Below are 23,911 nucleotides of genomic sequence, written 5' to 3' on the forward strand. Positions count from 1 at the left end.
AGTATAGAGGATGTGGTGGATAACTCCCAGTATAGAGGATGTGGTGGATAGCTCCCAGTATAGAGGATGTGGTGGATAGCTCCCAGTATAGAGGATGTGATGGATAGCTCCCAGTATAGAGCATGTGGTGGATAGCTCCCAGTATAGAGGATGTGGAGGATAGCTCCCAGTATAGAGGATGTGATGGATAGCTCCCAGTATAGAGGATGTGGTGAATAGCCCCCAGTATAGAGGATGTGGTGGATAGCTCCCAGTATAGAGGATGTGGTGGATAGCTCCCAGTATAGAGGATGTGGTGGATAACTCCCAGTATAGAGGATGTGGTGGATAACTCCCAGTATAGAGGATGTGGTGGATAACTCCCAGTATAGAGGCTGTGGTGGATAACTCCCAGTATAGAGGATGTGGTGGATAACTCCCAGTATAGAGGATGTGGTGGATAACTCCCAGTATAGAGGATGTGGTGGATAACTCCCAGTATAGAGGCTGTGGTGGATAACTCCCAGTATAGAGCATGTGGTGGATAGCTCCCAGTATAGAGGATGTGGTGGATAGCCCCCAGTATAGAGGATGTGGTGGATAACTCCCAGTATACAGGATGTGGTGGATAACTCCCAGTATAGAGGATGTGGTGGATAACTCCCAGTATAGAGGATGTGGTGGACAATATAGATGATGTGGTGGATAACTCCCAGTATAGAGGATGTGGTGGATAGCCCCCAGTATAGAGGATGTGGTGGACAATATAGATGATGTGGTGGATAACTCCCAGTATAGAGGGTCTGGTGGATAGCTCCCAGTATAGAGCATGTGGTGGATAGCTCCCAGTATAGAGGATGTGGTGGATAACTCCCAGTATAGAGGGTCTGGTGGATAGCTCCCAGTATAGAGCATGTGGTGGATAACTCCCAGTATAGAGGGTCTGGTGGATAGCTCCCAGTATAGAGCATGTGGTGGATAGCTCCCAGTATAGAGGATGTGGTGGATAACTCCCAGTATAGAGGATGTGGTGGATAGCCCCCAGTATAGAGGATGTGGTGGATAGCTCCCAGTATAGAGGATGTGGTGGATAGCCCCCAGTATAGAGGATGTGGTGGATAGCTCCCAGTATAGAGGATGTGGTGGATAGCCCCCAGTATAGAGGATGTGGAGGATAGCTCCCAGTATAGAGGATGTGGTGGATAACTCCCAGTATAGAGGATGTGGTGGATAGCTCCCAGTATAGGGGATGTGGTGGATAGCTCCCAGTATAGAGGATGTGGTGGATAACTCCCAGTATAGAGGATGTGGTGGATAGCTCCCAGTATAGAGGATGTGGTGGATAGCCCCCAGTATAGAGGATGTGGTGGATAACTCCCAGTATAGAGGATGTGGTGGATAGCCCCCAGTATAGAGGATGTGGAGGATAGCCCCCAGTATAGAGGATGTGGTGGATAGCTCCCAGTATAGAGGATGTGGTGGATAGCCCCCAGTATAGAGGATGTGGAGGATAGCCCCCAGTATAGAGGATGTGGTGGATAGCTCCCAGTATAGAGGATGTGGTGGATAGCTCCCAGTATAGAGGATGTGGTGGATAACTCCCAGTATAGAGGATGTGGTGGATAGCTCCCAGTATAGAGGATGTGGTGGATAGCTCCCAGTATAGAGGATGTGGAGGATAGCCCCCAGTATAGAGGATGTGGTGGATAGCTCCCAGTATAGAGGATGTGGTGGATAGCTCCCAGTATAGAGGATGTGGTGGATAACTCCCAGTATAGAGGATGTGGTGGATAACTCCCAGTATAGAGGATGTGGTGGATAACTCCCAGTATAGAGGATGTGGTGGATAGCTCCCAGTATAGAGGGTCTGGTGGATAGCTCCCAGTATAGAGGATGTGGTGGATAGCTCCCAGTATAGAGAAGGTGGTGGATAACTCCCAGTATAGAGGATGTGGTGGATAGCCCCCAGTATAGGAGATGTGGAGGATAGCTCCCAGTATAGAGGATGTGGTGGATAGCCCCCAGTATAGAGGATGTGGTGGATAACTCCCAGTATAGGGGATGTGGTGGATAGCTCCCAGTATAGAGGATGTGGTGGATAGCCCCCAGTATAGGGGATGTGATGGATAACTCCCAGTATAGAGAATGTGGAGGATAGCTCCCAGTATAGAGAATGTGGAGGATAGCCCCCAGTATAGAGAATGTGGTGGATAGCTCCCAGTATAGAGGATGTGGTGAATAGCTTCCAGTATAGAGGATGTGGTGGATAACTCCCGGTATAGAGAATGTGGTGGATAACTCCCAGTATAGAGGATGTGGTGGATAGCCCCCAGTATAGAGGGTCTGGTGGATAGCTCCCAGTATAGAGGATGTGGTGGATAGCTCCCAGTATAGAGGATGTGATGGATAGCTCCCAGTATAGAGGATGTGATGGATAGCTCCCAGTATAGAGGATGTGGTGAATAGCCCCCAGTATAGAGGATGTGGTGGATAGCCCCCAGTATAGAGGATGTGGAGGATAGCTCCCAGTATAGAGGATGTGGTGAATAGCCCCCAGTATAGAGGATGTGGTGGATAGCTCCCAGTATAGAGGATGTGGTGGATAGCTCCCAGTATAGAGGATGTGGTGGATAACTCCCAGTATAGAGGATGTGGTGGATAACTCCCAGTATAGAGGATGTGGTGGATAACTCCCGGTATAGAGGATGTGGTGGATAACTCCCAGTATAGAGGATGTGGTGGATAGCTCCCAGTATAGAGGATGTGATGGATAACTCCCAGTATAGAGGATGTGGTGGATAGCTCCCAGTATAGGGGATGTGGTGGATAGCCCCCAGTATAGAGGATGTGGTGGATAACTCCCAGTATACAGGATGTGGTGGATAACTCCCAGTATAGAGGATGTGGTGGATAGCTCCCAGTATAGGGGATGTGGTGGATAGCTCCCAGTATAGAGGATGTGGTGGATAGCTCCCAGTATAGAGGATGTGGTGGATAGCTCCCAGTATAGAGGATGTGGTGGATAGCTCCCAGTATAGAGGATGTGGTGGATAGCTCCCAGTATAGAGGATGTGGTGGATAGCTCCCAGTATAGAGGATGTGGTGGATAACTCCCAGTATAGAGGATGTGGTGGATAACTCCCAGTATAGAGGATGTGGTGGACAATATAGATGATGTGGTGGATAACTCCCAGTATAGAGGATGTGGTGGATAGCCCCCAGTATAGGAGATGTGGAGGATAGCTCCCAGTATAGAGGATGTGGTGGATAACTCCCAGTATAGGGGATGTGGTGGATAGTTCCCAGTATAGAGGATGTGGTGGATAGCCCCCAGTATAGGGGATGTGATGGATAACTCCCAGTATAGAGAATGTGGAGGATAACTCCCAGTATAGAGGATGTGGTGGATAGCTCCCAGTATAGAGGATGTGGTGGATAGCCCCCAGTATAGAGGATGTGTTGGATAGCCCCCAGTATAGAGAATGTGGTGGATAGCCCCCAGTATAGAGGATGTGGTGGATAACTCCCAGTATAGGGGATGTGGTGGATAGTTCCCAGTATAGAGGATGTGGTGGATAGCCCCCAGTATAGGGGATGTGATGGATAACTCCCAGTATAGAGAATGTGGAGGATAACTCCCAGTATAGAGAATGTGGAGGATAGCTCCCAGTATAGAGGATGTGGTGGATAGCCCCCAGTATAGAGGATGTGGAGGATAGCCCCCAGTATAGAGCATGTGGTGGATAACTCCCAGTATAGAGAATGTGGTGGATAGCCCCCAGTATAGAGGATGTGGTGGATAGCCCCCAGTATAGAGGATGTGGTGGATAGCTCCCAGTATAGAGGATGTGGTGGATAGCCCCCAGTATAGAGGATGTGGTGGATAGCCCCTAGTATAGAGCATGTGGTGGATAGCCCCCAGTATAGAGGATGTGGAGGATAACTCCCAGTATAGAGGATGTGGTGGATAACTCCCAGTATAGAGGATGTGGTGGATAGCCCCCAGTATAGAGGATGTGGTGGATAGCCCCCAGTATAGAGGATGTGGTGGATAGCCCCCAGTATAGAGACCAGGAGATTAGCCAGCAGAATAGAGGATCTGGAAAATAACCACCAGTATACAGCATGTATACAGTATGTGGAGGATAGCCCCCAGTATAGAGCATGTGGAGGATAGCCCCCAGTATAGAGCATGTGGAGGATAGCTCCCAGTATAGAGGATGTGGAGGATAGCCCTCAGTATAGGAGATGTGGATGATAGCTCCCAGTATAGAGTGTGGTGCGCCCCCTAGGTGTTGTGTCGGAGGAGCGGCCGGTCACTTGCTAGATGCTAGGGTTTAATGCCAGATCTATGGTGGTTGGCCGGGCCCAGCGATGTTATATCGTGACGCCAGTGCCGATTGGGCACACAGGTATGGTGGCACGCCTGCTTTATGGTGTCCTGCCGGGCTGCTACGGGGTCTCTTGGGATGATATCATGGTGGGCCGGAGGGATGTAGTGACCCCCCCCCCCGGACTATCTGCCACCCACAGAAAGGGGAAGTGTCCCAAGGATGTAGTGTACACGGTGTCGGTGTGAGGTGAAAATGATAACGCACTTGACAATACCGCACCCAGATCTGTCATAGGAATGCAGCGGAGAGTACAGTCGTGCTGACTGAGTAGCGTGTTGAGAGGTAAAAAGAATCAGAGTAGCAGAGAGGAGGATGTTGTGAGAGTCCCAACCCAAGTAGTACTGTGCTCTGCCGGGATGTTGGAGGATGAGGTAGGAGAATACTTAGAAGAAGAAGAGAATACCTGTGCCCGTGTATTGACCTTTGGGTCTTCGCACCACCTAATACCCACCAGTGTCGGGGACCCGTCCTATGAGGGTGACACAAGGCCCTAGACCTTGTTACCTGGGATGAGTGGAATGCTGAGGGTTCCCTGCTGACAACCGCGATGCAAGATAGAGTTGCTAGGCTCTCAGCAACTTTGCTCTATCCGGATCAGTTCCTAGCTTACTGCTGTCTGTGGATACTGTCCTGCTCTGTGACTCTCCTAGTCCTCGGCGTGGGTTGGGGTTGTCTTTGACTTAGAAACAACTTGAGTAGGTTTACCGCTCAGACCACAATGTTGCCAGTATTCGGTAATGGTTAGTACCTGTGTCCCGATGTATCCGGATCTAGGGCGGGTGCCGTTAGAAGCCCAGGAGCTTGCTGGGTGTACACATAGAAATCCAGGATAAAAAAGTTCATGGCACTCCAGTTCCCAAAATAATGATCCTTTATTTCATAGCAAGCAGGAATAAATCCACATAAAAAACAAAGCGTGCACAGCAACGCGTTTCGACGTCTCCGTGTGATAAAGACGGAGACGTCGAAACGCGTTGCTGTGCACGCTTTGTTTTTTATGTGGATTTATTCCTGCTTGCTATGAAATAAAGGATCATTATTTTGGGAACTGGAGTGCCATGAACTTTTTTATCCTGGATTTCTAGTTGTCTTTGACTTGTCCTCTCCTGTAGGAGATTAGTACTGCATATTGTTGTGTAGAATAGACTAAGACGAAACTGTTAGCTGTCTGGGTTAAATCAGTGTAGCACACCTCTCGCTGGTTGGTGCTCAGTGGGTTATGGTTCTTCAACCATGTATATCCAATAGTAGAGAAATCCACGGCACTCAGTAGTATGCAGAAGTGATAGTTTATTTTACAGTGATAGACATAAAGTGTATACTCCGACCAATATATAAAGAATTATGCAATGGAGACCATAAATAAAGCAAAGCAAGCTTTCGGCCCTTTCCGGACCTTCCTCAGGCTAATGGATCTCTGTAGGGAATAGACATGGTATAAATAAAAGACATACGAGATATCCGGGGTATACATAAACAGAAGTACAAGCAATTGGACATAGGGGACGAACTAAAAATGATGACATAAGGGCATATTTACATGGGTAGTATAGTCGTATGCAGAGGAAAAAGTTTAAGACTGCTAGCATAGAGCAAATGAGCTGCAGGGGGTAACTAGAGCAAACCTAGTTTGGATACATAATAAAGTTAGGATACAAAATAAAATAAAGTGGGGAGTGGATCAACGGAGGTAAGTAACTGATATACATATATGAGAGGTGATGAGTATAGAGGGGAAACAATATAGGGAAGTAGTGAGTAAGGAAGAGAGACACTATAGGGAAGTATAGAGTACAGAGGGGAAGCAGTATAGGGAAGCAGCGAGTACAGAGGGAAAATAGGGGAAATAGTCCAAAAAACTATCACTTCTGCATACTACTGAGTGCCGTGGATTTCTCTACTATTGAAACTGTTAGCTGTGTCTTGTCTTGCTTCCTACCCATACGGGGATCTGACTAAGACTGACTTCTTGAGAATAGGGGACCTGGCAGAGGGCCAGGGCCCAGAGAGCACCACTGTAGAGAGCTGCCTAGCTTGCGTCCTTCCCCTACAACGTCCAACAAAAAAGACTCATACACTTCTTCCACCCATGTGACTTCCTTCCTCAGTATATCTAAGGTGCGCTGTGAGTGGCTGAAGAGTGCATTAGAAGAAGTAAAGAGGGAGATGATAGGCTAGAAGAAGAAAAGATTCCCATAGATTCACAGATCCATGAGACACAAAATTAACAGTAACCCTTTCCATTCAGCCGTGCAGCATCTAAGTACATATTCCTAATACAAACTATCACTACCTTCATCACCACTTAAGTACAATAAGTACAGGCTTTACAAAGGGTGTAACCAATAGCAACACCTGTGGTGGGACACCACATAGAGGACCTTGAGAATAGCCCCCAGTATAGTGGATCCCCCCCCCCCCCGAGAGGATATGAATGATACCCCCAGTATGGACACCCTCTAAGAGGACTCTTGTGCTCTTTTATTCTGTGGACTTATTGAGCATTGAGGACTCTAACCTGTCGCTTCTTTTCTGTGTGAGCTGTCTATTTTGTGAGGCTGGTCGTGTACAGAAGAGATTACGGCGCTGCGCTGCCCCCGGTGATGGAGTTACCTGGAGGACTCCTGCTTGTAGATGTCGATGATATTTTCCACCAGTAGATTCCTTTGTAGCCCGTACACCCCATGTCTGTCCAGGACCACCTCATGGCGACATGAGGGGCAGCGGAAGCGTCCTCCCGAGGATACCGTGCTGGAACCACGTGACTGCCACAGGGGGTTGGAGGCCTACAGAGAAAATCAGGGACTGAGTCACGGACATCAGGACTCAGGAGTCACAACAACGTCCTATGGTACACTTGGTCACCCCCCCACATACACACACAACCACGTCCTAAGATACAGAAGGTCCCCCCCTCCCCACAACGTCCTATAGTACAGAAGGTCCCCCCCTCCCCACAACGTCCTATAGTACAGAAGGTCACCCCTCAGCAGCATCCTATAGTACAGAAGGTCCCCCCCTCCCCACAACGTCCTATAGTACAGAAGGTCACCCCCTCCCCACAACGTCCTATAGTACAGAAGGTCTCCCCCTCCCCACAACGTCCTATAGTACAGAAGGTCACCCCTCAGCAGCATCCTATAGTACAGAAGGTCACCCCCTCCCCACAACGTCCTATAGTACAGAAGGTCACCCCCTCCCCACAACGTCCTATAGTACAGAAGGTCACCCCTCAGCAGCATCCTATAGTACAGAAGGTCACCCCTCAGCAGCATCCTATAGTACAGAAGGTCACCCCCTCCCCACAACGTCCTATAGTACAGAAGGTCACCCCCTCCCCACAACGTCCTATAGTACAGAAGGTCACCCCTCAGCAGCATCCTATAGTACAGAAGGTCACCCCTCAGCAGCATCCTATAGTACAGAAGGTCACCCCCTCAGCAGCATCCTATAGTACAGAAGGTCACCCCCTCAGCAGCATCCTATAGTACAGAAGGTCACCCCTCAGCAGCATCCTATAGTACAGAAGGTCACCCCCTCAGCAGCATCCTATAGTACAGGAGGTCACCCCCAAGCAGCATCCTATAGTACAGAAGGTCACCCCCTCAGCAGCATCCTATAGTACAGAAGGTCACCCCTCAGCAGCATCCTATAGTACAGGAGGTCACCCCCAAGCAGCATCCTATAGTACAGAAGGTCACCCCCTCAGCAGCATCCTATAGTACAGAAGGTCACCCCTCAGCAGCATCCTATAGTACAGGTCACCCCCTCAGCAGCATCCTATAGTACAGAAGGTCACCCCTCAGCAGCATCCTATAGTACAGAAGGTCACCCCTCAGCAGCATCCTATAGTACAGAAGGTCACCCCCTCAGCAGCATCCTATAGTACAGAAGGTCACCCCTCAGCAGCATCCTATAGTACAGAAGGTCACCCCCTCAGCAGCATCCTATAGTACAGAAGGTCACCCCTCCGCAGCATCCTATAGTACAGAAGGTCACCCCCTCAGCAGCATCCTATAGTACAGAAGGTCACCCCTCAGCAGCATCCTATAGTACAGAAGGTCACCCCTCAGCAGCATCCTATAGTACAGAAGGTCACCCCCGAGCAGCATCCTATAGTACAGAAGGTCACCCCTCAGCAGCATCCTATAGTACAGAAGCCCACCCCTCAGCAGCATCCTATAGTACAGAAGCCCACCCCCTTCCTGCAAACAACGTCCCATGGCGTGTCTAAGGACAACATTACTACTATTCCACACTACACCACCACTTCACATTTCATCACCCAACTCCGCCACACTACACATCACGTGACTTTACCTCACCACAATCTTATACACATGTCGCACACTACCTCACCACACGCTCTTATACATGTCGCACACTACCTCACCACTCTCTTATACATGTCGCACACTACCTCACCACACTCTCTTATACATGTCGCACACACTACCTCACCACTCTTATACATGTCGTACACTACCTCACCACACTGTCCTATACATGTCGCACACTACCTCACCACACTCTTATACATGTCGCACACTACCTCACCACACTCTCTTATACATGTCGCACACACTACCTCACCACACTCTTATACATGTCGCACACACTACCTCACCACACTCTTATACATGTCGCACACACTACGTCACCACACTCTCTTATACATGTCGCACACTACCTCACCACACTCTCTTATACATGTCGCACACACTACCTCACCACACTCTTATACATGTCGCACACACTACGTCACCACACTGTCCTATACATGTCGCACACTACCTCACCACACTCTTATACATGTCGCACACTACCTCACCACACTCTCTTATACATGTCGCACACACTACCTCACCACACTCTTATACATGTCGCACACACTACCTCACCACTCTCTTATACATGTCGCACACTACCTCACCACACTCTTATACATGTCGCACACTACCTCACCACACTCTTATACATGTCGCACACACTACCTCACCACTCTTACACATGTCGCACACACTACATCACCACACTCTTATACATGTCGCACACACTACCTCACCACTCTCTTATACATGTCGCACACTACCTCACCACACTCTCTTATACATGTCGCACACTACCTCACCACACTCTTATACATGTCGCACACTACCTCACCACTCTTATACATGTCGCACACACTACCTCACCACTCTTATACATGTCGCACACTACCTCACCACACGCTCTTATACATGTCGCACACACTACCTCACCACACGCTCTTATACATGTCGCACACACTACCTCACCACACGCTCTTATACATGTGGCACACACTACCTTACCACACTCTCTTATACACGTCGCACACACTACCTCACCACACGCTCTTATACATGTCGCACACACTACCTCACCACTCTTATACATGTCGCACACTACCTCACCACACGCTCTTATACATGTCGCACACACTACCTCACCACACTCTCTTATACATGTCGCACACACTACCTCACCACACTCTTATACATGTCGCACACACTACCTCACCACACTCTTATACATGTCGCACACACTACCTCACCACACTCTCTTATACATGTCGCACACACTACCTCACCACACACTCTTATACATGTCGCACACACTACCTTACCACACTCTCTTATACACGTCGCACACACTACCTCACCACACTCTTATACATGTCGCACACACTACCTCACCACACTCTTATACATGTCGCACACTACCTCACCACACTTACACATGTCGCACACACTACATCACCACGCTCTTATACATGTCGCACACACTACCTCACCACACTCTTATACATGTCGCACACACTACCTTACCACACTCTCTTATACACGTCGCACACACTACCTCACCACACTCTTATACATGTCGCACACTACCTCACCACACTCTCTTATACATGTCGCACACACAGTACCTCACCACACTCTTATACATGTCGCACACACTACCTCACCACACTCTCTTATACATGTCGCACACACTACCTCACCACTCTTATACATGTCGCACACTACCTCACCACACTCTTATACATGTCGCACACTACCTCACCACTCTCATACATATCGCACACACTACCTCACCACTCTTATACATGTCGCACACTACCTCACCACACTCTCTTATACATGTCGCACACTACCTCACCACACTCTCTTATACATGTCGCACACACTACCTCACCACACTCATACACATGTTGCACACTACCTCACCACACTCTCTTATACATGTCGCACACACTACCTCATCACACTCATACACATGTTGCACACTACCTCATCACACTCATGCATGTCGCACACTACCTCACCACAATCTTATACACATGTCGCACACTACCTCACCACACTCTCTTATACATGTCGCACACACTACCTCACCACTCTTATACATGTCGCACACTACCTCACCACGCTCTTATACATGTCGCACACTACCTCACCACACTCTTATACATGTCGCACACTACCTCACCACACTCTCTTATACATGTCGCACACACTACCTCACCACACTCTCTTATACATGTCGCACACTACCTCACCACACTCTTATACATGTCGCACACTACTTCATCACACTTTTATACGTGTCGCACACACTACCTCACCACACTCTTATACATGTCGCACACTACTTCATCACACTTTTATACGTGTCGCACATGTCCTCCTTCCCACAATCTGCTGTAATGAATCTGCAATCTGTTTACTTACACACTTCTAGTTTTTGCAGCAGATCGATGTTAGGGTATGGCAAAACACTCCTGTCATCCTGTATTCTGGGTGTATATTGGTGCATTGCACCAATCCTCCATTAATATGGGATCATATAGCTACCATGGGCTATGGCTATCCATCTCATCTTGTAGTATCTGCCCATTGCTGTCTCAATCTGCTTCTGCTTTACACTTTAAACAAAATAATTATCTATCTATTTATCCATCCATCGATCCATCTACATAGATAAATTAGAAGGAGAGAAATAGAGTTGAAACAACTGGGTTTACTTTCCCCTATACTTCTCAGGAGGCTGCCCCTGTTCTGTTGTTTCCCGCTCCTTGGCCAGGTGCTCTCTGATTGGTGTGATGTCAGTAGTGAGGGGCGTTACAGATGATGTGTTACAGCTTGTCTGACAACAGAAGAGACAGCTGCAGACAAATGGCCCAATTCATGGACTAGAAACCTATTACACACAAGCTCGCTCAGATTATGGGTGGGGATTGAACAGAGTTAAATCTTTCTTAAAGAACAGTCTAAAAAATTTTTTATCCCTCCCCCTCTGCAGACTGGCGCATATAATTACCAATGATGATCGCGTCCCACGGCGCAGCTTCAGTCTGGTCATACAGGGCCCACAAATCCCACAGACGGTGACGTCCCAGCTCTTCCAACCCCTCTTCTTTCTCCAGAGCTATTGAAGGTCTGAAGGCAGCGCTCTCATAGAGATGCATTGGAGACCCTGACTTCCGGTCTCCTTAGCTGCAGGCCAGTCGGCAAACAGGTCAGGTGGGCGCCTGCAGGATTTGAATGGCTCCGTAGGACCGGACTGAAGCCGCTCCATAGGACACCAGCCATCATTGGTGAGTATATGCGGCAGCATGCAGCAGGGGGAGGAATAAATATAAAAAGGTGGGGTGGATATGGATATCCCTGCAGATACCACCAAGGAAACTATTTTTGGAAATTGAACGTATCTGTTTTGTATGGATTGGGTGGAGATTTCTGTTCCTAAAGAGGAAAGAACCGGAAATGGAATCTTTAGGAAAGTTTTATCTCCATTCTCTCTGACTTTCAGCTCCCCACTTAGTCATTACCTGTAATGCCTGAATCGTGCCTGGCCTGACCTATAGCCTACAGTACTTTGTCTTCTGCTTGCCCCATGGAATCCCAATTCCTCTCATTTTTTTTCTGCCTGAGGGTCATGATTTGGCCACAGAGTTAACGGGACAGAGAACCTATCTTCTGCCTAAGCTGTTTGCATACCTGCTGTCTCCTCATCACATTGACCCTATCAGTCTCCAGTTCCAGCACACCATCTTCTCTGCCTTCCTGTTATCATGGAAATCCCATGAGCCCCAGACACTTCCTCACCATTTATCCTCTATCGGAGTCCTGACGGCTGTTTCCGTACTGTCTGGTGAAGCCTTTGTCTGGGGTCCCCAGTGTGTTAGCATGAAGACCCCCTGATGTCCGACTTATAGAATTCTTTTTTCACCTTTACCAGGTTGGACATCATGTGCTGCTCCTTCTTTTCTCTGGCTTCACCAAGGTGACCCTGCTGTGGGTCAATGTGCCGTTCAGGTCCACACTTCTGTACTCGGCCGGAATGATGAAGCATAAGTGGCGTTGTTAAAGACACAGTAATGGGTCCTGATCTCCAATGCTCCTCGGATGAACTTTGCTGTCCATCAGATTCCAAGAAAGAAAAGTGAGACAGAACAAGAAGTCTGTTCCAGCTTTCTCCTTATGATGAGGCCATGTAGGTGGAGAGTCCAGCTGGTAGTGGACTGGTGCCAAGTAATCATTACCGGTCTAGACTGGTAATGTTTTGTGCACTCAGCCCTTCTTCCACCCAGGAGTACAAAGTGCCCAAAATGCCCATAGCCAAGGACAAGCTTTCCATCTGATGTCTCCCCTCCCTGGAGACACCACCCATGGCCCCTATCCGCCATAGGTTACTGGTGGTTTATGAGTGGCGTTGGCATCTTCTCTTTTATACACTCCATGATATGGTCACTGCACAGTAATGGTGATCTAAAGAGTGTTTTACGTACTTTGGAGCTCAGTAGATGAGACAGCACTGGTGAAGAAGAGCCAAGACAAGCTAGGGAGTGTGGCATGACGCCATATGCCAAATGGGCCAGGGTAGGCCAGCTGCCAGAGAATCGAGCTTGGGTGCGGGTAGTGGTGCTATTGGTCATGGTATCTGTGTCCATTTCTCTAGTTTAATCAAAAATAGCAAAGTCCAACAGCACTAGAATAAAAAAACAATGAAGGAATAGTACCAGATGCACGCCTCACCAGACTGGATCAAGTCCGAAAAAATCTCCAAAGAAGTAAAGAGACAGCATCCAAAAAAATAGTGAAAAAACGTGTAGCTTTATTCACCAAGCCATGCAACGTTTCGGCTGTATCTCAGCCTTTCTCAAGCATGCTTGAGAAAGGCTGAGATACAGCCGAAACGTTGCATGGCTTGGTGAATAAAGCTACACGTCTTTTCACTATTTTTTTTTGGATGCTGTCTCTTTACTTCTTTGGACATTTCTCTAGTTTGACAATTTTTCTTTACCACAGTTTAAAACATGGTATATATATATATATATATATATATATATATATATACAAGGTACAGGTTCCGGCACTGTCTGAATACTGGCTGTTCACAGCCGTGCGCTGGAATAGGACACTGGACTCCAATACCACATGATCTGCAATTGCGGTGCTCACACGAAGGCGAGAATAGTACAAGATGTATAAACGATAAATAAGTCCAAGCACTCACCGATTAGATGATCTATGGTGGGTTTAATCAGACATCATAGGGCGGGAGCGGTGACACTGGTGCGGGAGCGTGTAGCAGACAACTATATGCTCCCGCACCAGTGTCACTGCTCCCTCCCTGTGATGTCTGATTAAACCCACCATAGATCATCTAATCGGTGAGTGCTTGGACTTATTTCTCGTTTCTACATCTTAAAACATGGTATACTGCTGCATGTCATATGGAACATGGCACATGCAGCGTCACCATTAGGCCAAGTGGGACACTGTAAGGAACCAACTATCACACCCTCCTGCTGCCATTGAGGAAAGTCAGCTGTCTTACAGCCAGGCCTCATCGACCGGCAGTGCATTGTCAGCGCTGTCATGTTCTGCTGCTCCTCCTTGGTCCCGTCAGTCCTCTATAACAGAATCACTGGGGAAACAAAAAGTGTATGCACCAAGTATTCCAGCTGCTATGCGGCTTACCCCAAGCCTGGCCAAGCTTTATATATATGGCCAAGCCATATAACCTGGAGGCTTTAGATAGAGAACTTATGGTGAGCGCTCCATCCAGGTACCTTCTATGTCCAATCACGTGGAAGCAAATGTATCACCCTCCTGGCCATTCTTGATAAGCAGTAGGGTACATGCCATGGTGGATACATGGAGTAGCATCTATGGGCAATATATGAGTTTTATAGTCCACTGTCCAGCCTGTATTGTTACTCCTAGGTGAACACGATTGTCCGCCATTAGTGTGGAAATCCTCACGTAAGGCATGGATCAGAGAAGAGCTTACTTTCCCTGTGTCTGATCACACCATTAGATACCTGGCTGTTCCCTACCAGGGTCGTCTGTCCAGCACCACTATCACCACCGCCTGGTGTGGACTTTCTCTGTCCGAATACCATCCCCCAACAACTTCTACCTCCACCACCAGTCCACCTCCCATACTGCTGCCGCTCCTGGTAATATCTACTACCTGCTATATAGTTGCTGATGTGAGAGGGATAAAGGTTTTTAAGCCATTTTGTCTCCACTGTACAGGGTCAAACCTCTTTCTCCTCCCTGCTTCACACCAGTGGGCAGCGGTAGCGGCCGAGTCTCATCCCGTTGTCTCATCGCCAGTGCACATCATCTCCTCATTGTTATATGTATTCATTTCAATGGCACACTGCTCCCCGTTCCCAACGCTGGTAGGCAACTGTGCTAACTAGTCATCGATCATGCAGTTTTGCCATCACTTTAGTTATGTCGTAGTTTTTTCCCAGACATTCTACTAGTACAATCTCCCTGCCTGTTCAGTCCCGTCCCGTCAACGGCTGATGAGGCAATAAGACTCAGACGCCCGCTGGTATAATGTAGGCACTTCTATTGCTGTGCACACTAACCTTCTAGCTTAGATACAGCCTGTGATATCACCCTCTATGTGTTCCCGCCAGCGCCAAGCATTCAAACTATTAATCACATTCCTGATCTCGCATGGTAAATGGCGTAAGCGCAAAAAAATGTAATAAAATGTAATAAAAAGCGTTCAAAAAGTGGCATATGTGCAATCAGGGTACCGATAGAAAGAACGCATCATGGCACAAAAAATGACACCTGACACAGCCCCATAGACCAAAGGATAAAAGCGCTATAAGCCGGGAATGGAGCAATTGTAAGGAACGTATATTTGGTAACAATGGTTTGAATTTTTTACAGGCCATCAGATACAATATAAGTTATACATGTTACATATCGTTGTAATTGTAACGACCCCAGGGCGAACGCCGTAAAAACAAAAAAAAATAAAAAATAAAAGAAATGCTTTTTTTTTTCATCACACTTTGAATTTTTTCCTGGTTTCGCAGTGACTTTATGATAAAATTCATCCTGTCATTGCAAAGTACAAGTAGTGGCGCAAAAAATAAGGGCTCATGTGGGTTTCTAGGTGAAAAAATGCAAGTGCTATGGCCTTTTAAGAACAAGGAGGAAAAAACGAAAACGCAAAAATTAAAATTGGCTCTGTCCTCTAAGGGTTAATATAAAGATGATTTTTCTGTAGACGTTCCAAGAATAAAAGCCTATAATGCTCATCCAAACATCCAAAAAATATGAGGATGTTGTCAAGATAAGCAATAACAAATTGATCCAAGAAATCTCGAAACACATCACTGATGAAATGCTGAAAGCAGAGAGCGATCCTGATGGCACTGGCAGATATTCAGGTGTCCATATGGTTCAGGTATCTTAGCTCCGTGGACAGTGCATGGTCAGTAGGTTGAGTCTTTCTTTCCTACAAAGAATATAGGCGCCTCAGCTGGAGATGGAGAAGGTCAAACGAAGCTTTGTTCAGATTTTCATCTTTGTATTCTCCTTTAATTCCAGTTCAGAGAGGTTATAAATTCTCCCAAAAGGAATGGCTGCTCCAGGTAGTAATTCAATAGGACAACCGTATGGGGGACGGAGTGGTAGGTGGTCGGCAGATTTCTTGCTGCAGACCTCATTAAACTGCTGGCATTGAGAAGGCAACTTATGATTATCCTGCTGAGAAAACGCAGACACTTGGATGAAGTCAGAAACATTTCTTAGGACAACTGCTCTTACTCAGATGGAAAAGAGACTGTCCTCGATTCCTGGATGGGTTGTGGATAAAAACCCGGGAATTCCTAGAGTAACTGGAAACGGGAAACGGGAGAAGAAATCTGATGAAAACTAATGGCTTCATGATGGCCTCTGTGAGGAATATGGACGGCCCTGAGCATGGATGGGGCCGTGTGTGAGGAATATGGACGGCCCTGAGCATGGGTGGGGCCGTGTGTGAGGAATATGGACGGCCCTGAGCATGGGTGGGGCCGTGTGTGAGGAATATGGACGACCCTGAGCATGGGTGGGGCCGTGTGTGAGGAATATGGACGGCCCTGAGCATGGGTGGGGCCGTGTGTGAGGAATATGGACGGCCCTGAGCATGGATGGGGCCGTGTGTGAGGAATATGGACGGCCCTGAGCATGGGTGGGGCCGTGTGTGAGGAATATGGACGACCCTGAGCATGGGTGGGGCCCGTGTGTGAGGAATATGGACGGCCCTCACTGACTCCATGCCGGCACCTCTAAGGTGGGCTCACTGACTCCATGCCGGCACCACTGAGGCGGGCTCACTGACTCCATGCCGACACCTCTGAGGCGGGATCACTGACTCCATGCCGACACCTCTGAGGCGGGATCACTGACTCCATGCCGGCAACTCTGAGTCATGCTCGCTGACTCCATGCCGGCACCTCTGAGGCGGGTTCGCTGACTCCATGCCGGCACCACTGAGGCATGCTCGCTGACTCCATGCCGGCACCTCTGAGGCGGGCTCGCTGACTCCATGCCGGCACCTCTGAGGCGGGCTCGCTGACTCCATGCCGGCACCTCTGAGGGGGGCTCGCTGACTCCATGCCGGCACCTCTGAGGCGGGCTCGCTGACTCCATGCCGGCACCTCTGAGGCGGGCTCTCTGACTCCATGCCGGCACCTCTGAGGCGGGCTCGCTGACTCCATGCCGGCACCTCTGAGGCGGGCTCGCTGACTCCATGCCGGCACCTCTGAGGCGGGCTCGCTGACTCCATGCCGGCACCTCTGAGGCGGGCTCGTTGACTCCATGCCGGCACCTCTGAGGCGGGCTCGCTGACTCCATGCCGGCACCTCTGAGGCGGGATCACTGACTCCATGCCGGCACCTCTGAGGCTGGCTCGCTGACTCCATGCCGGCACCTCTGAGGCGGGCTCGCTGACTCCATGCCGGCACCTCTGAGGCGGGCTCGCTGACTCCATGCCGGCACCTCTGAGGCGGGCTCGCTGACTCCATGCCGGCACCTCTGAGGCTGGCTCGCTGACTCCATGCCGGCACCTCTGAGGCAGGATCGCTGACTCCATGCCGGCAGGGGGTGGATAGTCTTTAAGAAAAGGAACATGAACAATAGAGCCACAGAACCAATTTCCTAGCGTCGGTTATGAGAAGGACATCGTGGGGAGTCCAAACATGGCCGGTCTACCGGTCCTCATAATCACATAAGGGGGGGGTCTCACCTTCTGAGTGTCCAGCGGATATCATGTTTAGTATACCAGGAATCAGAACAGTGAGATATGAATTATGAATAATGGCCGGGGCCTGTACCGTCGATATGGCACCTGGACCAGCATCTTTTTGATATTCCCAGGTGTGTTCCCTTGATGGCTGAGGGGGGCGGCTGAAGCCCTGCCCAGAGGGGCGGAGTCAGAGATGTCAGGTGACGCCCCTCAGGCCAACCCTGTCAGGTCTTACATAAATGTGAGACCTAGGGAACAAGTAAGTGTCACAAAGTTGGGGATCCAATCGAATTGGTTTGTGCACCACGTTCTAAGCCCCTATCCCCTGGGAAGGAAGAACCCATACGACGCATCCGGTGCTCAGTATTAGAACTTTCTTATTTTATCCCTTTTGTTTTCTTTGTTTGCAGTGTCTGTAGGTCTTTTGTCATCCATCTTTGTGTAACCCAGTAAGGGCCATTTTAATGCATTAAACCTGAAAGTTTGATGGTTTGTCTTGTAGCCTAAATGAACCTAGTTATCTCTGTGAGGAGCGCATGTGCGGAGTGTGACCGTATATTGTATGACCGGGTGGCTTACTCTACCGTGTGGTGTGTCTGCATGTGAGTGGAGCACTCTTGGGGTTCCCTGTCTCACCAGTAACCTAACAGATAGGGTGGTGGCAGCAAAGTCGTGTATGTATGTTGGGTTTGGGTGTCTGGCAGCGGCTGGTGGGTCACATGTATGACAACAGCCGGTGGGTCCAGATACAGCGAATTGTCGTGTTTGTGTTGGCCAGTGAGCAGGCAGTGTTCGTGGCAAAGTGTGTGTATGGGTGTGCGGCAGGTGGTCATTTACTCTCAAGTTAGGGCCCAGGAGCAGGGCGTAAAGCGTGAGGTGAATCGACCTGTAGGGCTAGAGCAACCCAGGGGAGCCCAGAGCCCCCAAATTCCTCTGATCTCTTGTGTCTTCCCCCCTTTTTGGTCGTTGGTTTGGTCCAGTCCCCGTGTCGGTTATAATTCTCCTCCCCCTTGTCGCGGGCTGGCGTACCTTGGCCCGTGATCCCTGACAGCCTCGTTTAATATAGATCTCATGGGTTACAGGCCCACATGAGAAGATCCAGCTTTCCATATCATAGTCTGATAGTTGGCCGGCCTTTGGGACACAGGCAGGAATAGGATCCGCAGCAGTGGAGGGAATAGCTGGATTATGGCTGGAAACACAAGAATCTCATGGAAGGAGGAGGAAGGGTCGGGCCTATGTAGGAAGTCCAGGGGTGGCACCGATGAAAGATCCAAGAGAGCGAAACAGACAAGATCTTGGGATATGCTCTCAGAACTGGAGCTGTCCAGCAAGGCTCAGTAAGAGCTAATACATATCAGTGAAGTACGGAAACTACTGCAACCTTCCTGCTGGTTGTGCTGTATACTAACAGAGGTTACATGGATAACACAGCGATACAAAAAGAAAAAAAAACTAAAAATGCATTATATACAGAGCGAAGAGCAGGAGGCGGGTACAGGAGGGTAAGCAGCAGAAGGCGGGGACAGGAGGGTAAGCAGCAGAAGGCGGGGACAGGAGGGTAAGCAGCAGGAGGCGGGGACAGGAGGGTAAGCAGCAGGAGGCGGGGACAGGAGGGTAAGCAGCAGAAGACGGGGACAGGAGGGTAAGCAGCAGGAGGCGGGGACAGGAGGGTAAGCAGCAGGAGGCGGGGACAAAAGGGTAGGCAGCAGGAGACGGGGACAGGAGGGTAAGCAGCAGGAGGCGGGGACAGGAGGGTAGGCAGCAGGAGACGGGGACAGGAGGGTAAGCAGCAGAAGGCGGGTACAGGAGGGTAAGCAGCAGGAGGCGGGGACAGGAGGGTAAGCAGCAGGAGGCGGGGACAGGAGGGTAAGCAGCAGAAGACGGGGACAGGAGGGTAAGCAGCAGGAGGCGGGGACAAAAGGGTAGGCAGCAGGAGACGGGGACAGGAGGGTAAGCAGCAGGAGGCGGGGACAGGAGGGTAGGCAGCAGGAGACGGGGACAGGAGGGTAAGCAGCAGGAGGCGGGGACAGGAAGGTAAGCAGCAGAAGGCGGGGATAGGAGGGTAAGCAGCAGAAGGTGGGGACAGGAGGATGGGCAGCAGAAGATGGGGACAGGAGGATGGGCAGCAGAAGATGGGGACAGGAGGATGGGCAGCACTACGCAGGAACAGGAGGATGGGCAGAGTAGGACAGGCAGCACAAGGTGGGCACAAGATGATAACCAGCAGGAGGCGGGGCACCAGAAGGCGGGTCGAGTAGAAGAGGCAGCACTAGGCGGGCACTCTACACTGTATATACACACTAAGCCATAGGCCCCCCACACTATACACTCTATATATACACTAAGCCATAGGCCCTCCGCACTCTACACTGTATATACACACTAAGCCATAGGCCCTCCACAGTCTACACTCTATATACACACACTAAGCCATAGGCCCTCCACAGTCTACACTCTATATACACACTAAGCCATAGGCCCTCCACACTATACACTCTATATATACACTAAGCCATAGGCCCTCCACAGTCTACACTGTATATACACACTAAGCCATAGGCCCTCCACAGTCTACACTCTATATACACACACTAAGCCATAGGCCCTCCACCATATACACTCTATATACACACACTAAGCCATAGGCCCTCCGCACTATACACTCTATATACACTCTATATACACACTAAGCCATAGACCCTCCACACTATACACTCTATATATACACTAAGCCATAGGCCCTCCACAGTCTACACTCTATATACACACACTAAGCCATAGGCCCTCCGCACTATACACTCTATATACACACTAAGCCATAGGCCCTCCACAGTCTACACTCTATATACACACACTAAGCCATAGGCCCTCCGCACTATACACTCTATATACACACTAAGCCATAGACCCTCCAGTCTACACTCTATATACACACTAAGCCATAGGCCCTCCACAGTCTACACTCTATATACACACTAAGCCATAGGCCCTCCACAGTCTACACTCTATATACACACTAAGCCATAGGCCCTCCACAGTCTACACTCTATATACACACTAAGCCATAGGCCCTCCACAGTCTACACTCTATATACACACTAAGCCATAGGCCCTCCACAGTCTACACTCTATATACACACACTAAGCCATAGGCCCTCCGCACTATACACTCTATATACACACTAAGCCATAGACCCTCCAGTCTACACTCTATATACACACTAAGCCATAGGCCCTCCACAGTCTACACTCTATATACACACTAAGCCATAGGCCCTCCACACTATACACTCTATATACACACTAAGCCATAGACGCTCCACAGTCTACAGCACCGTCTATATAGCGGGGAAAAAAGTATTTAGTCAGTCACCAATAGTGCAAGTTCTCCCACTTAAAAAGATGAGAGGCGTCCGTAATTTACATCATAGGTAGACCTCAACTATGGGAGACAAAATGAGAAAACAAATCCCGAAAATCACATTGTCTGATTTTGTAAGAAATTATTTGCAAATTATGGTGGAAAATAAGTATTTGGTCACCTACAAACAATCAAGATTTCTGGCTCTCACAGACCTGTAACTTCTTCTTTAAGAGTCTCCTCTTTCCTCCCCTCATTACCTGTAGTAATGGCACCTGTTTAAACTTGTTATCAGTATAAAAAGACACCTGTGCACACCCTCAAACAGTCAGACTCCAAACTCCACTAAGGTGAAGACCAAAGAGCTGTCAAAGGACACCAGAAACAAAATTGTAGCCCTGCACCAGGCTGGGAAGACTGAATCTGCAATAGGCAACCAGCTTGGAGTGAAGAAATCAACTGTGGGAGCAATAATTAGAAAATGGGAAGACATACAAGACCACTGATAATCTCCCTCGATCTGGGGCTCCATGCAAAATCTCACCCTGTGGGGTCGAAATGATAACAAGAACAGTGAGCAAAAATCCCAGAACTACGCGGGGGGACCTAGTGAATGAACTGCAGAGAGCTGGGACCAATGTAACAAAGCCTACCATCAGTAAGACACTACGCCAGTGCCAGGGACTCAGATCCTGCAGTGCCAGACGGGTCCCACTGCTTAAGCCAGTACATGTCTGGGCCCGTCTGAAGTTTGCTAGAGAGCATTTGGATGATCCAGAAGAGTATTGGGAGAATGTCCTATGGTCTGATGAAACCAAAGTGGAACTGTTTGCTAGAAACACAACTTTTCGTGTTTGGAGGAAAAAGAATACGGAGTTGCATCCATCAGACACCATAGCTACTGTAAAGCATGGGGGGGGGGGGGGAACATCATGCTTTGGGGCTGTTTCTCTGCAAAGAGGCCAGGACGACCGATACAGTTACATGAAAGAATGAATGGGGCCATGTATCGGGAGATCGCGAGTGCAAACCTCCTTCCATCAGCAAGGACATTGAAGATGAAACATGGCTGCTGGGTCTTTCAACATGACAATGATCCAAAGTGCACCGCCAGGGCAACCAAGGAGCGGCTTGGTAAGAAGCATTTCAAGGTCCTGGAGTGGCCTAGCCAGTCTCCACATCTCAACCCTATAGAAAACCTTTGGAGGGAGGTGAAAGTCCGTGTTGCCAAGCGACAGCCCCAAAACATCACTGCTCTAGAGGAGATCTGCATGGAGGAATGGGCCAACATCCCAACAACAGTGTGTGCCAACCTTGTGAGAACTTACAGAAAACGTCTGACCTCTGTCATTGCCAACAAAGGAGATCGAACAAAGGATTGAGAGGAAATTTTGTTACTGACCAAATACTTATTTTCCACCATAATTTGGAAATAAATTCTTACAAAATCAGACAATATGATTTTCGGGATTTGTTTTCTCATTTTGTCTCCCATAGTTGAGGTCTAATATGGGGTCAATTACAGACGCCTCATCTTTTTAAGTGGTGGAACTTGCACTATTGGTGACTGACTAAATACTTTTTTCCCCCACTATATACACACACTAAGCCATAGACCCTCCACAGTCTACACTCTATATACACACTAAGCCATAGACCCTCCACAGTCTACACTCTATATACACACTAAGCCATAGACCCTCCACAGTCTACACTCTATATATGCAAAAGAGGAGCCCGTGGAGCCTCATTGAAGAGTCTCAAAACACAGGACTAGCCAGATATCCCTCCGGAAAGGACCCAGACAAGGGGCGGCTCCTGTGAGGAAACCACCATATTAAGTGGCCCTATCAGTCAATGTAATGACAAGGGATAAACCAAGGCTAGGTAACCATCCACATACAGCTGTTTCGGGGTGTTGCCCCTCATCAGTGTGGAGCAGGATTCTGGCTAGGTGGGAGAAATGCCTAGTAGAGCCATAAGAGAAACAGATTGCTGACCTCAGGGAGACCAGCTAAAGACAACACTGCCGGCTGCTAGTGAGAGCGCTCAATGCAGTGAAGTCCTAGGTGCATTGCCCCCTGGAAAACATGAATATGCAATAGAGGAGCCCGTGGAGCCTCATTGAAAAGTCTTAAAACACAGGACTAGCCAGATATCCCTCCGGGAAGGATCCAGCCAAGGAGCAGCTCCTGTTAGGAAACCACCAAAACCACCACACACTAAGCCATAGACCCTCCAAAGTCTGCACTCTATATATACACTAAGCCATAGGCCCTCCACAGTCTACACTCTATATACACACTAAGCCATAGGCCCTCCACAGTCTACACTCTATATACACACTAAGCCATAGGCCCTCCACACTATACACTCTATATATACACTAAGCCATAGGCCCTCCACAGTCTACACTCTATATACACACTAAGCCATAGGCCCTCCACAGTCTACACTCTATATATACACTAAGCCATAGGCCCTCCACAGTCTACACTCTATATACACACTACACTCTATATACACACTAAGCCATAGACCCTCCACAGTCTACACTCTATATACACACTACACTCTATATACACACTAAGCCATAGAC

The 23,911-nt window shown here is 48.8% G+C and overlaps 1 protein-coding gene across 1 annotated transcript in view; it reads right to left on the reverse strand.

The window, feature by feature from the left end:
- TRIM54 (tripartite motif containing 54) overlaps positions 1–23,911 on the reverse strand; it is a 100,859-nt gene that overhangs the window by 60,193 nt on the left and 16,755 nt on the right. Inside the window, exon 2 of the mRNA XM_069973272.1 lies at positions 6,987–7,159. Coding sequence (XP_069829373.1) covers positions 6,987–7,159 — 173 coding nt within the window. The remainder of the gene's footprint in view (positions 1–6,986; positions 7,160–23,911) is intronic.

This window comes from Dendropsophus ebraccatus, chromosome 6, assembly GCF_027789765.1.
Source record: "Dendropsophus ebraccatus isolate aDenEbr1 chromosome 6, aDenEbr1.pat, whole genome shotgun sequence".
NCBI classification, from domain to species: Eukaryota; Metazoa; Chordata; class Amphibia; order Anura; family Hylidae; genus Dendropsophus; species Dendropsophus ebraccatus.